We start from the raw sequence: 16,048 nt of genomic DNA on the forward strand, positions 1-16,048 counted from the left end.
TAGCTATGAATTTTTAGGAACTATTAATATCAAATGAGTAACTTTTCATAAACAATAAGACTTTTTTTTGATCAATTTACTGAAATTTTAAATTTGCATGACACATTATATATCATTCTGGGAAAATAATCTCTAAAAATATTTAAATAACATTTTAAATTATTGTTTCAAAGTAATGCTAAACAATGAAAGTGAGTTGAAGAGAAAGAATAAGTGTCAATTAGTCAAAAAATGAATACATGGTGCAAGAAATGACAAAAAAAAATCATTACCCCCTTTATAAGTTGACCACCTGTCTAAGTTAACCACCAAAGTACTGCACCGCAAGTGGTCAACTTACACAGGTTTCACTGTACTAAATTTAAAGTAAAATGGGGATTTTTCGCACATGTAAGCTAATTGGTAGCAGCAAGAAAAACATACTGCAAAGGAAAAAGCTAATAGTAAGTAGTGAACTTGCTTAAAGTTCTGTACATCCCCAGTCTCTTCCAGAAAAGTAGCAACCAAAATTTAATTCTTAAAATCCGAAAAAAAAATCAATATATAATGAAAATAATATATAGAATAAGTAGGTTTTGGGTAGCACATGTTGAAATAACTTCAAACTTTCAAATTAATTGAAATATTTTCAAGATGCAAAAAGATTGAAATCTGCTGCAATTTTCGGCAGAGCACGTGCTTCGTTGAACATGCAATGTGGAAAGCTTCCAAAAAATTCATTTTTACTAACGGAGTTATTAATTGGAAAAATTCTTATTCCCTGACATTGGTAGACTAGAAAGGGGCGCCATCTATTGAGAAGAAAGTGACACTTTTTGATTATTGACTGAAAAACCGGGAGAAAATCTTAAAAAACGGGAGTCTCCTGTTAAAAACAGTAGAGTTGGCAAGTATGTAAATCCATACTTTTCACTTTTGTTGAAAGTACTTTTAGCTACTAGTGTGAAGATATACTCAGCTAGCTAAACTCAGCAATGATGGTTTTCACTAAAAAAAAAATGAATACAGTTATTTTTCCCCATTACTAGACAGATTATAGTGGAATTTGGTTCTTAAAATGTATTGCAGAAAGGACAACTGACATAGTAACAAAAAGGTTTAAAAGAAGGGAAAAATAGTTATCAACATAACTGCAACCAAGCTGAAAAAATGTCAATCTTAATAACATCATTCTGAACAAAGAAATTGTACTTTCACTAAAAATAATTGAAAAAAAGCAAGCATGATGTAAATATCATTTATTGAGAAAACTGTATATGTGCGTATTTTCTAATAAAAAAATTTGAAAATTCGCAAGAAAACCAATGACAGAAGCAAACAAAGCTGCATACATTCAGAAATATATCAACTCAGGAAATGTATAGTTTTATATCTTTGAAACTTAAACAATTTTTAAATAAAGATCAAATGCCATTTATAAAAGTAGTAAATATTATTTTTTTGAAGTGGAAAATTTATAATTTTATGAATAACATTTAGATTTCTTAATCATATCTTTAAACTAACTTATACAAACCAAATTCAAAATAATAGAAACTTTTATCATTTTGGGAAACTGTTGTACTGTTTGGAAACTGTTTCGTGCCACATGTGAAATATAGAGTGAATTAGGAATTTAAATGAACATGTAACCTTTCTCCCTCTTTAAAGCAAAAATAGCATTTGATTTATACTTAATTGAAATTAATTTTAAACTGAATAATCCAATATTTTATAGTGATGATGGTTCACATTGCATCAAAAAATTAGAATATTTAAATAATAATAATAAATTAATTTAAAAAAATAAGACCGAAAAATAACAATACTTTATGGCTTGCATTTTTGTGGAATCCTAGCTATGATCCTTACAATCATTGATTCCACCAACTATTTACATTTATGGCTATGGATACTATTCTAAGCACTCTTTAATGCAGCAGCAAATTAAATTTTGTTGGTGAAAACTAGCTATTCTATTATTTTGAATTTGGGTTGTAATTATTACTTCTAAATTTTATGCTTCCAAAACCAGACGATACTTGGACACTTAATTATAATAATTAACTCTCACATACACACAAGTCTGATTATTCTATTTCAAAAAACTTTTGAGCATGCAGAAAGCAAACTCAGAACGATTGGCATACGTGTACACTGCGATTAAAATTGCTCATCATAAATTGAGTTTTTGGATTGAAAACTTTGTTTTATGTACAACTGGGTATAGAGATTCGTCAATGAATACATTTCTGATGACAAAACAATGCCAACTTCAAAAAGTATCTTTAAAGTTTGTAAAAATAACAATAATATTCTCCAGAAAAGCAATCAAATACCTTGTTCAAAGAATAAAAGTTTCGAAATTGAACAAGTTGAAATTTTTCATTGAAAGAGATAGCATGCATCTATAAATATTAAAACTTGGATATTAAAGGCATGAAACTGAACCTAGGTCGCAAAACTCTGTGTAACAAACATGCAGGAAGAGGTCTCTGGAGCTGAGGGGTGGAAAGCACTGCTATGATAACTGTCTGAGCACAAGAAAGAAGGTAGTGGGTGTGAGTCCCATTGGTGCTCTGGGTGCTATTTCCTTCCCTTTGTGACAAAAAATCTTACCTGTGTACTTGTCCGGAGGCAGAAGCTCTGTTTGCAGTCCTCTGATGTATGTGAAGCTGATCAGCTTTTTGCAGGGCTTAATTTGCATGGGAGCTCACAAGAGTTTCGTTCCTGCACTTCTTTTTCTTTGGCAATTTTTAGAAATTAGAAAACAAGCAGTGGCAGGACATTCAAGGGTAAAAACATTAAAATCATCAATTGTCACCCGCCACAGGCAGCCTTGAGCCACACAAGGTGGAGAAAAGGTGGTTGGTGAGCAAAACGACAGGGGTCAGACCTCACTTTTCTTTTCTTAAAATGGTGGAAATATCGTATTGTTGGTTTGTGAATATACATCCTGAAGAATATAGAGCTCAAGTATTTTTTTCTTACAAATTAAGCTCTGGCTTCTCAAAACAGTTATTGCTCCAACCCCCCCCCCCCCCTTTCAAACAGTGGATTTTCTTTTCGCTGTCCATATTTTGCAAGTTAAGTATGAAAAGAAAATTTTTACCACTTTTCCTGAAAAAAATGTTTTGAATAATTACTGGATAGCTACGTAGTTATTAATAATACAATTCAAGCTGCATTATTTAAAGAATTAAAATGTGTGTTTGAAATTGAATGCCATTTTGAATACATGTTTACATATTTAAACCATTTTAAAGTTCGCTTAAATTAGGAGTTCTTGGATTCAATAATTTAAAAAACATTGGAATTTTGGGAAAGCCGAGGAAAAGTTTCACCCCAAAGTGGATGTAAGAAATGTGAATATTACTGATTCTGTAAATCATAATTGCCAGGTAAGAATAAGTAGAAATGAGAATGGAATGGAAAGGAAAAGTAGCAGCACTTCTACTTTAAAAAAAAAGGATGTATTTTTATGTTTGACCCAGGAGAAACATCAGTCTATATCTCTCTTAATTAACAATGCAAACAGGCTGCATATCTTCATCCAAACTTATTCTTAATTTTTGTATTCAATATACATACTTATATTAATTACTGAAAGAAGAAAAAGAAATATTTCTTACGTTTTGGAACTTAAATAACTTGTGAAATCTCACATTACATATTCATTAAGACATTTAAAAACATTTATAAACAGATTAATAAACATTAATACGCAGAAAAATGCTTGAGTGATTAAATTATTATTTTTTTTTTTTTTTTTTTTTTTTTTTTTGTATTTATGAAACTCTAGCGTAATGAACTTATAATATATTCTATGAAGGAAAGTCAAAGGAAAGAATCCAACTTTTTAAATACAGTAATCTATCGATAACCTGAAGTCTTAAGAGACTGGCTAAAAATGTCCGAAAAATAGGTAGTTTGAATTGTCAAAAGTTAATTTCTCAGCCTTCTAAAGAATAATTTTTGTTTCTCAGGAATGGTGCATGAAATATTCAAGTCATAAGGCTTTGAGTTATCGAGAGACGACTGTTATTTGAATATTGAACATCATAAACAGTGACACTTTCAAAATTAGAGGAACACAAATTACTTTATAGAAGGTATACCGAAGTAAAAGTGGAAAGAAAGGATTGAAAAAATAATAAAATGTTTTACATAGTACCAAAATGTATTGCATATACAGAATGCATATCACCACATAGTAAACCGATAATTTTACCAATTCTCAGTATTCTCAGACATTAAATGACATAATTTTAGAAAAATCATCATATTTAAAACAACAGTAACGTTTATTATAATTTTTTTGGAGAAAATAAAGATTTAAAAATGAGAGTTTTTAAAGCATACTGAAGTTTTAAAAACATGAAATACTACTTTCTTTCACAGTACTCACTCATCTTGACACTTGAGATATTATCGATGATTTGCATTAAAATATTTTTTTTATCAATAAGTGAAACAAAGCAACAAGACTTAAAACACAGAAAATGATTACACACAATTTTTAATCAATACTATTCTTTGTTGAAATGTTTGTAGAAATGAAAAAGAAAATGATTGAAGAAACCAGTTAAGAAATATCTATATTCCACTAACAAAATATGATAATACTAAAAGATAATATAAAGTAACTGAGTTAGAGAAAATTATAGGAGCTGCATAGCTCAGCTATTAAACTCGATACACATAATTGACACTGAAACATTATATACGAAGATACACTGTTGTTACATAAAATTATCCCAAATCAAAAAGTTGCAAAATTAATATCCTACAGCCTTTAAACAAAATACTCGTTAGTTATGAAAAATAAACTTGAACTGATGATCTGGACAATATTTTAAATTTAAATACACTGTCCTTTTGTCCCTAAAAGAATGCACAGCTTGTACACATAATTTATAAATCTTTAAATAATGCAAACAAAATAATTAAAAAGGCACAGGAACATTTCATTTACATAATAATGATTCATTAAAAAAAATCCTAACAATACTATTTCTAATAGGCACACATGACATATAAAACATTACTCTTCCACCTTTTCTACAATTGCAGTGACAATGTTTTTTGGCGCAATTCAATCTATAATACTTATAAGCTCCAAAGCAATTTTATATTTAGTAAATACAGTTTATAAATGACGCGATAACTTATTATTCCTGATGAAGATATAACTAAGTCTCTGGAAATACTACAAACCCTCTTAATGTTTTTGGTGTTTAGTATTTTTATATCAAAACACTCTTGGCTCATACAGTTCAATATATGTACTATATAGTGCATACTAAAATGATTATGGTTTCAAAGACCAAATTTTCCACACTATAAAGTCAAAATGTTCAATTGCAATAACAGTCCCAGTCTAACTTTTCAAGTACTCCTTAAAGTAAGCTTTTCACATCATTTTCACAGGATATTTCCTATATACTCTCCCTTGAACATTCACTTAGCCAGCACTCTTGAGGCACGTTCTTTATTTCATCTTATTGTTCCACACACTGCATTGCTTTTGTACTTTGTCACTACTAATAGCTCATCAGTAACTTTTTCAGTGCATGCATTTTGTAACATACAATATTCATAACATAAAACAACTTTGAGTCTAATAAGAATTTTATTACCATACATATTCATCATCACTTATAGTCAATGTTGTTGTAAAATCTTCCAAGTCCATCTTTTTCTGCTTTGAGGTAATTTTGTCCTATGTAATGTGGAACATGATATGATATCAACTAATAACGAAAAAAAGAAAAAAAAAAGCTTCAAAATTTAAAGTAATTGCTAGATGAAAAACACAAAACCATGTTTTTTCCCCTTTTAACTCCCTGTAAAATATATTTAGAATTACGGGGTAGTACACTTACATGAAAATAATATAAAGCAATCATTTAGGGAATATTTAATTAATGTATAAAGGGAAAAAAAAGATAATATTACTGATCATTGAACTCACATAAAGTGGAAAATGAATTTGAAGAACCCTTTGAAGTTATGCATTTTTACACTATATACATACCCAAAGCATAAAAATGCCAAAAAAGTAAGAAAATAATAAAGAAAACATTGTAACAATATATACATTTACAAACAAAATATTTAAGTGAGCAATTTGATGAGGCAAACATTGATGAAATGTTTCATCTTCATGACCAGGTTTGAAGTACAAATGATACATATGTCCTATTTTCTCACACGAACACCACAGCTTAAAGTAATTTGATTGGTTTTCAACGATTCACACAACTTCTGAAAGAATAATATAAAATTAATGCATGGTAATAAAAGCTATGGTATCACACATTCAGTTGTATTTTTACATGAATATTCCTAAAAATTTAGTTATATACATTCACTTTTGACAATGCAATTTGTGATTCTGGTGCACTGGCTACCTTATTTGCAGAACAGGAATCATTTTACACTCATGTTTATAATAATTGCAACACCACGAAGGACTTGTGTGAGTGAGCTGAAAATTGCAGGAAATGTAAAGTAGGGCATGATATGCAAATGATTAGAATTGTAGACCGGTAGCGCATGCGAACCTCTGAACGGCGGATCGAACCGAATATAAAGAGACAGCTGTAGCGAGGCTTGTATGACTATTGGTGGTTATATGGTAGAGTAAACGTTAACTGAATCTTTACTATGCCTCTTCGACGAAAGAAAGCGAAATTTGAGTGAATTTCGGAGTTTGAATAGAGCAGAATCGTCGGACTTTGTGAAGCTGGATTGTCTTATTGCGCAGTAGCCACTTGTATGCAGTGTAACAGCAGCACAATCATGTGTGTTTGGAAGCAGTGGACGGACAGCTCGGAAATCCGGGAGTGGATCCCGAAATGTGACGTCAGCTTGCAATGACAGACACCTGGTGCATATGACACTGACGAACCGCACAGCTTCTTCTAGACAATTGGCAGCACGGTGGTCAACAGCTACAGGAGTTTCATTGTGTGCTTCATCAATTCAGAGACGTTTGCTGCAGCGTGGGCTGGGCGCAAAGATTCTGTTATACAGGATTCCTCGCACGCAAAACCAGGGCCAATGTGCATAGGAGCTGGCGTACTGATTGGCAGAAAGTCGTCTTTTCTGAAGAATTCCGCTTCAATTTGTGGCACCATGATGGTCGAATTCCTGTCAGGCGCTATGCCGGCTAACGGAACATTCCTGAGTGCATTATCGAACGTCATAGCGGACGAACACCCGGAGTTATGGTCTGAGGCGCCATAGCATATCATGGACGATCACAATTGCTACAAATTGCGGGCAATTTGAACAGTACCCGATACATAAACGAAATTTTACAGCCCCAAGGTATTCTTTTCCTGCAAGGATTGCCAGGGGCTGTATTCCAGCAGGATAATGCCTGTCCACATGTCGCCAGGACTGTCAAATACTACCTTGATTCGCAGCAGGTACAGTTTCTTCCTTGCCCTGCATATTCCCCGGATATGTCATTGAACATGTGTGGAATTTCGTTGAGCGGCGTCTCGCTTGTGATCCTCTTTCTGTTGCTTCGACAGACGAACTTCGGTTGCGCATACAAACAATATGGAACACTCTTCCTCATGCAGGTAACAAACTTGGTTTCACTCTATGCTGAGTCGTGTAGCAGCTCTTATTGCGGTGCATGGTGGCCACACAAAATACTAATTTCCATCTCTTTTTATTGTTTATTTGGTTTGAAAATGTAATCATTTATTTGTACCATTATCACTGAACTTCGTGTTAAATTTCATTCAACTATGATGCTTCCTTCACAGTGTTGCAATTTTCACAAACAGGAGTTGATTTTCACATTTGGCGATTATGTGAAAGATATGGTTTGCAAGAAGCCCGCTCACACATCATATTTGCCTAAAATGTTCAGTAACTGACAATTAAAAGCACCAGTAAAGAAACCTCTGAATTTATAACTGACAACTTTGTTCCTTTCCATACAAGGAAAAGACGATATATACATTATAAACATAACACAGCATCAAAAGCAACAGTGCCTAAAGCAGGAATTCCGAAACTGTGGTCGAGGAAAGAATGATTCAAACACATTAAATGATATTTAGATAATGCTCTTATATTTGAAAACTAGAATTTTCACCTTTGAAGTATGGAGCTGTCATTTGAACACTACTTCCTAACATGTTAAGATAGAATGCTGTAAGATCCTTTAGCCACTACACTGCAATTCCCAGTACATATTGGAAAATTGTTTAGGATACTTTAATTCAGAAAAGTGTTCCAGTTGCCTGAATGTGCACTAAAATGTGTTTCAAATTTGCACCATTGACCGTCAGAAAGAAAGTGTATTGACATGTGCTCCAAATGTGTCCGGCTAGGGATATTTGCTAAATTTCGGATTGGGAACATAGTAACACTTGTGAAATCATCACTTTCTTTCGCACAAATATAATTTCAACATCTCTTTCAATACCAATCAATAGAATCTTTTAATATGATACTACTAGAGAAATTTTGTTGCAATGAATCGCTATCAGTTGGGGTCCAGAATGCCAGGAAAAGGGATGGCCCTTCTTTGGTCCAAGACCATCTATTGCCAGCCCATCTTACAGCTGCCACTTGATATTGTTGTTAAATTAACAGCAAAAACTACTGGTATAATCAAAGGGATGGTTCATAAGTGCTGCAAAAAGTGTCCCAAAAACTATGCTACAAGGTGTACTAAAAGAACAACACATATGTCAAATGTTCAAAAAATGTTCTCAAATGCGTTTTCAAAAGTATAAAAAATGTGTGCTAAACCAAATAAGTCTGAAAAGTTTTTTGAAAGCTGTTTGAAAAAGTACTTCAAAATGTTCATAAAAAAAAGTGTTCAAAACATACTCAAAAGTGTCTGAGGATTACTCTGCAAAAGTAAGTACCAAAGCTGTCGATATTTTGAATCTGGTATTCGACTCCAGCAGTCAAAAATGGAACCCAATATAGTAAAATTGTGCCAGCTAAACCAACCTCACTCTTCCCATTAATTCAATATCCAATTTTAAATTTTCATTGTGTTACCAATTGATTTCTGTCTGACCAATTTGATTTTTGAACTTTAGAATTTGAAAACAAAGTCAGAAATTGTTAACTACAGTAAAGTTCCAATTATCGAAGGTCGGATTATGAGTGGGTCTTTCCACATTTTTTTTTAAATATAAAAACTTATGATTGTGTTATTGTTTACTTTTAGATTTCACATCTATTTCTTATATTCAATGTTAGTAGATGCAATGTAGCAACGTTTATGGTTATAATTTAAATGCATGTGAGAGTGCTATTAATATCCTTTAGCTATCGTATACACCAAATATAGTTTTTTACCTATTATTCGGATTATCCGTGGTTACTGTTCCACCCTATTCCACGAATAATTTTTATAATAATAAGTTTACTGTATCTACCAAGGGACTGTACACAAAAGATGTCACGCTTTGAGGGGGTGGAGGTTTGGGAAATTGTTTTTGTTTGTGACAAGGGAAAGGATGGGGTAACAAAAAGAGGGACACCCAACATCTTTTTACAACAATATACTTATGAAAAAATAACATGCAATAAGGCCCCCCTCGGTAGGGTAAGGTGAAAAATGCCACTTTGACACAGGTGGAGGGGGGTCAAGCAAGTTTTTAAAAAGTGTGACATCATTTACAGACAGCCCTTAAGAGCTTTTTTTAAAGGGGGCCTGCACTAAATGTTGGTTTATGAGAAAGTCCACTGGCTATAAAGTTGGAGAAGCTCTAGCCTAAAGGAACATTGCAATTTGGAAAGGCTACTTATTCAGACAGTATAAAACATAAAAAAGAACTTACTTTGCTTTGGCATGAGTAAGAATATGAGACTTCAGATTAGTGGACTGTGCAAACTTCTTATTACATCCATCAAATGGACAAACATATGGTCTATCACCAGTATGAATTCTTACATGAGTGCGAAGGTTGAAATCTAGGGAAAACCTTTTCCCACAACCTTCAAATGTACACTAAAAAGCAAATGTAGATATGAGATATTGCAAAACTTTTTAAATGCTACAAATAAATACATAGTAGAGTATTTGAAGCGAGTAGCTGCAAAAGTACGTATTTAAGTTCCATTTTAGTCTTTGCAAATAGATTTTTCTCAGTTTTTTCATTTCAATATTTAAGTAGTCCAACAACCTGAGACATTCAAAGAGTTCTTAAATGGTCCCCTAAATGGTTTAACAGAAAAAGTTATGGTAACTCATATCCTTTTGTAGTTCAGATATGTGAATTTTTTAAAAACATAATTCTTTAGGAGATACGTATTTACTTTTGCAGCCATATGTTTTATTTATGAAGGCTACATTTCTTTCATTCCGTATTTATTTCAATGTACGAGGGCTGTTTTTTTTATCAACTTCCGATGTGGTATAAAAATAAAACTAGTGAGAGTAATTAAATAAATTTATTATCAAAAGTTAGGTACATTATTAGTTACTTTTCAGCATAATCGCCATTTAAATTGAGGCATTTTTTTATACCTAGGTACAAGCTTCTTAATACCTTCTTCATAGAAGTTTGCCGCCAGTGATTTGAGATGGTTTTTCACGGTGTTTTTTGAAGCCTAACTTGTCAGTTACGATAGTGTAAAGGGCTGACCTTAAAATCTCAGGAAACTGATCAGATAGGTCAGTAATTGTAAACCTCTGATTGCTTCTTACAGTTTGATCAACTCGATCAATGAGGTCTTCCTTTGCGACCGACTTTCATCCTTGGCCGCCTTCATCATGAATATCATTTCGTCCATCTTTAAATTTCCTACACCAATCACGCACTGCACTGTCACTCATAAAGCTTTCACCGTATATTCGTTTCATTCTACGATGAATTTCTGCTGCGGATAACCCTTCAGCTTGCAAGAAGGGAATGACACTTCGCAACTCACACTTGGCAGGAGATTCTATCATAGTAGCCATGTTCATGTGTCGCTAAATAAACCGGTAATGGCGTCGGACGCCCGAAAACGAGTGAGGTTGTAGTGAGAGAGGTGCGCAGTCGACTGCCATGCATTGTAGGCTGATGCCGCTCACCCTGCCGTCTAGCGGCACGAACGGAAGTTGAAAAAAAACCAGCCCTCGTATATTCTTCATTATTAATTTATCACATGTTTTACTTTGTTATACTTTTAACTATCTCATCTATGCTCTCAAATGTACTCAGGAGGTACTTCCGAGGGGAAGCTATCATTGTCGTTTTTAACCATTGGTCTTTAATACATTAATTCCTATCCTAAATCATCACATTAAATATTAATATTGGTTACATAGTAAAACACTCTCATGTTCTAATTATATGTACAAAATTAATCCTGTTCATTTCTTCACCTTATACTGGGGTTATTTTATGAGCTTCTCAACCTGCCTATCCTTGATTTCTACAAAATTTACAGGTTTCACTCCACCACACATATTGATAGATTTTTTTTTTTCATTTTTATGTAAGACCCCCAAAGTACTCCAAAAATGGCAGATTCATAATTTTCGCGAAAATGAAGACATCAGTGAATTTGCGATCTGAAAGTTGAAAATTTCGCCACAAAAAAATAATTTTTACATTTACAGGTATTGCAATTGAATGCTGTCGTCACATCACAACAATTTTTTTAAGAAATAGTTCAAGATGTTTTTTTTTTTTTTGTTAAATTTGAATTTGTCTCTGAATGTTTTCCATAATGAAGGAGTGTAGTTCTAAAACATTTATACTTTTTCTATGTCTAGTACATGGAAGAAAGAATTTTATTTGGGAAAATTTACGAATCTTGAGGTATTTATAAGTTTTGAGGTATGATGAATCCATTTTGACCAAATTTGGATGATGTCTGCATCTCTGTATATGTGGGGCTATTTCTTGTAGCCACTCTAGCTCATAAACTACTGCATGAATTTTAATGAAGTTTGGTACACATATCGTCGCCTCAGAGCAAAAGTAAGATATCTTAATGTTATTTCTGTGATTAGATGTCTTACTGTTGCTCAGAGCTGACGATATGTACCCACAGGTGAATTAAGACAATTTTTTGGGTGACATATTTCAAGGGGTAGAGCAATCTGATGTTCCCTTCCTTATGCTTAACTGCTATATATCAAGAATTATTGCCGAGATTCATACTAAAAGTAGTCAAATGCAGACCTTAAAATGTACATGATTTGATTTTGATGCCAAGAGCTCCAAAGCGGAGGATTAACCGAAGTTTTTTCCATGGTATTTTTTATTTCCATTTAGATATCTCTTGAAGTAATGCAAGGGCTTTGACAAAATTCGGTATGCAGGTACACTTGACACAGTGTAAATGCTGATTCATTTTCATGCTAATCTGCTCAAGGAAAGTGTCACACTTAAACGTTCTTTTTCTTTAATTGCGAATGTCTTTTCTCAAGAAGTAATGCAAGGATTGAGACAAAATTTGATACACAAGTGTACCTACACAAAAACAGTCGCTGATTTGTCCTTAGTGCAAATAATTCTCATTTGGGCTGAATTGTAATCAGCTTAGTTAAATAAACAATGTGAAAGACAAATTAAACTTAAAAACTTTCCCTTCTGATCGCCTCAAGAACAGCCAAGAGCTAGGAAGTCGAGCAAAATACCAAAAAATTCAAATTTTCCCAAGGATCTCTTTTAAACCCCTTTTATCTCTGTAGATGAGACCAGGTTGAACGGATATACTAAATAGATAGATAGATAGATAGATAGATAGACAGTACGGATGCGCCAATAAGCAAATCAGATGAATACTGATTAATCGGCCGAGCCTTGTTAATTGCGTTTTGTTAATTTATCTATTTTTAATAAAGTAATATGGAAAATTGCTTTTCCGGGTTTTTTCATTGCACCCTGTATTGTTACTATGTAAAAAATCAATGATCAGTGGGAGAGAGGTATAAAATAACAGTACATGCAGTGTATTGTGAAAACAAAATATAGCACTAAAATAGTGCTGTACAGTAGACACAGTAATTATATTTATGTCTTAAAAAATAATGATGATGAATTATGCTGCACGATCAGACTGTTAGCAGTCTTCCCCTGACAGCGCATGCACATCAAACAACTTGTCAGCAGAAGAGGAACAAGAAAAAAAGAATGATGAATTGATCTTCTGCTTTGTGCCCAAATTATGCTGCCGAAAAATTTAGTGTCCAGGGCAAGGAATTCGCTGTAGCTATAAAATCCTTTACTCGTGAAAAACTTGCTTGTAGCTGTTTCGTGTAAGTCGAATCACATTGTAGCATGACTCGGCTGTTCTTTGAAAATTGCATCCCATTTCTTGAAGCACTTTAAAATTATTTTTTAAAGTCATTTAATCCAAGACTTGTTCTTTATAAAAATTATAAGCTGAAAGAACTATGCTAAAGGAGAAATGTATCAACACATACAAAATGTTGCATCAATGCATACATGTGTATATTTATTCAAAATAGAAAAAATGAATAAACATTTTACATCACTTCATCCATCATTTTGTAAAAAAAAATAATAACATAATGCATATATTTTAAATTAAATGAAATTTAATAACAATTTTCTTTTTACTGAAGTAGAAATTAATAATTTAAAGAGTAGGTTGTAAAATATATGATGTAATCAAGTGTAAAGTTGGAAGGAGTAAAATAATTGAAAAAAAAATGTCCACAAAAGCTGGGGTAAGGACATATCAACTTAGAAAACAGTCCTGATTTTCTGTAAGAAATAAAACACAAGAATTTGAGACCTTTTTTCTTTTTTGTTGGAGAGAGTTAAGGGGAGGGGAGGGTGCAGTGGAATTATATACACATGTTTATTTCTGTCCTTTGAAAGATAAATAAAAATAGCATAATGGTAAAAAAAAAAAGTAAAAAAAGGTCACTACGAAGCAGGTAAGTGATGTGAAAAGAATGGGGTAGGGGGCCCAAGGAGGAAAAATACTGACTTGATATGGATATTGATTGAAAGTTTTTTATTGATTGCAAATACGTGATTGGAGGGAGCCTTACTCATCTTTTTCGCATTGCAACTTCCTGGATTTTAATTATTCATAATAGTGCCATGTGAATATCAGCTGTGAAGTTTGTTCTTCAGTATTTCATTCAGTTTTATGCACTTTCTAAACTATTTGTTTTATTTTTTCTCTGTACACTTTCATACTATATTATAGTAATGTTTGCAGAAAACTACATTTATTTATTGTTAATAAATGTATTTATTCATCATGATCAGTTGCTGGAGGTATACTTTAAAACAAAATTATTTTGGAAAATATTTTTTCCACCGATTAATCAGCAAAATTTGGCCGATTATACATAATCAGCAAAGCAAGCCATTACGGCAGATTAAACGGCGCATCCATAATACATGGGGATATATATAGATAGGTACCTTGGTAGGTAGAGATATAGATAGATAGATGTAGATAGGTAGGTAAATAGAGAGATAGAGATAGGCAGGTAGGTAGGTAAATAGAGAGATAGAGATAGGCAGGTAGGTAGATAGACAGAGAGATTGAGATATAGATAAATAGATGGATTGATATAGATAGGTAAAAAGGTAGGTAGATAGATGGATAGATAGACAGGAAGATGGATAGATAGCGAGAAAAACAGACATGATAAAGAGATAGAGAGTAATAGATGAGTAATGTAACATATAATATAAAATAATTAAAGAAAATGAAAATTTAAAAAAAAAAACAGTAACATGCTAAAAGCATGCTTTCTTTGCAAAGAAAAAAATAAATAAAACAAATAAAAATAAATAAATAAATAAACACATAACACAATGGTTAACTCAAAAATAATAGATCTGCCTTAGAAAAAAAATACGAAAATGAAAATATCTCCAAGAAACTCATTTTCTTTTTCAATCAAAATTTATCGTGTTCATTCACTGGCAAAACTTGTGCTCTTTTACTGGTTAGAGGTGTTCATTCACTGGCTTGTTCTTCCATTTTTCTTTTTTTTTTACCACCCAAAAAAGGTGGAAGTTTTTTGAAAGGGCGGAAGCCTCTTGCCTTTTTTCCCTCTGCTCTTCATATTGAAAGTGTCTTAAACTGTCAAATGACAGTTTTACAAATATTACTAATATAATATTTACACATATTTTGCAAAGTAACATAATGCTTACCTGAAAGGGCTTTTCACCTGTGTGAACTAGTTGATGTCTTTTTAACTTGGAACTTTCTACAAAAGCTTTTCCACATTCAGCACAAACATGAACTCGAGGACCATGTGTGTGAAGATGTTTTCTCATAGCTGAATTATCACGAAACATTTTTGTGCAGCCCTACATAAGCAATTTCAGACAATCAATGGCTAGTCAATTGAATTTTTACATAGCAAAAGCAAAGAGTTCATTTTAAGATGAAAAAGTCTTACTTTTCAAAATTAAAATTACACTGAGGTGACAAAAGTCATGGGATAGCAGATATACAGATGGTAATAGAGTCAAGAACCAGGGCTGTCAGATTTTAGCCAGGCCAAAAAAAGCGAGCTTATTTTTTTGGTTTAAACAGCTTTTAAGAAACCCGCTTTTATTAGGAAAATCGGCTTTTTAAGAAAAATATTTTTTTGAAATTTTATTTTACCTTAATCAAAATGAAAATTATATTTATATTATTAATGTAACTACTACTGTATTAACAAATTTCAATAAACAAGACTAAAACTATATAGTTGTGAGGTAAATTTCAATCTTTCTATCTTTCACCCCCACACTCATAAGTAATTAACTTTCTTATTTTCCATCTGCAATATGCATCTAGAAACAATTCTTCAAACGCTTTTTACTGCGAGTTTCAATCATATTTTAATGAAATCGTCAATTTTAAATGGTATGTTTTTATGACATTGTTTACTTTTGACTAATGCTATATGACTTTCATATTATTATATTGATGGGCATTTAAGCACTCATCAATAGCAGCAGAAATCTAAATTCTAATTTTTAACTTTAATGAATGCATAATTTAGCTCTGTTTTGCATAAATACACACCAAGAAAAGCAACAATAAAAAGGCATTAAAACAAAAGAAGTAAATTATTGCATACACATGTTTTAGG

At 32.4% G+C, this 16,048-nt stretch overlaps 1 protein-coding gene across 2 annotated transcripts in view; it reads right to left on the minus strand.

Moving 5' to 3' along the window:
- Nucleotides 1–1,233: 1,233 nt before the first annotated feature.
- Nucleotides 1,234–16,048, minus strand: part of LOC129219391 (transcriptional repressor protein YY1-like) — a 31,732-nt gene continuing 16,917 nt past the window's right edge. The window contains exons 4-6 of one of the 2 annotated variants that reach the window (XM_054853778.1): nucleotides 15,114–15,272; nucleotides 9,807–9,976; nucleotides 1,234–6,246 (exon numbers count right to left, since the gene is read on the minus strand). In XM_054853778.1, the coding sequence (XP_054709753.1) occupies nucleotides 6,228–6,246; nucleotides 9,807–9,976; nucleotides 15,114–15,272 (348 nt within the window). In that variant the 3' untranslated portion in view covers nucleotides 1,234–6,227. Of the gene's footprint in view, nucleotides 6,247–9,802; nucleotides 9,977–15,113; nucleotides 15,273–16,048 lie in introns of those variants that run through there. The other variant, XM_054853779.1, reaches the window with a different exon arrangement.

The sequence above is a fragment of the Uloborus diversus genome, chromosome 3, assembly GCF_026930045.1.
Source record: "Uloborus diversus isolate 005 chromosome 3, Udiv.v.3.1, whole genome shotgun sequence".
Classification (NCBI taxonomy): Eukaryota; Metazoa; Arthropoda; class Arachnida; order Araneae; family Uloboridae; genus Uloborus; species Uloborus diversus.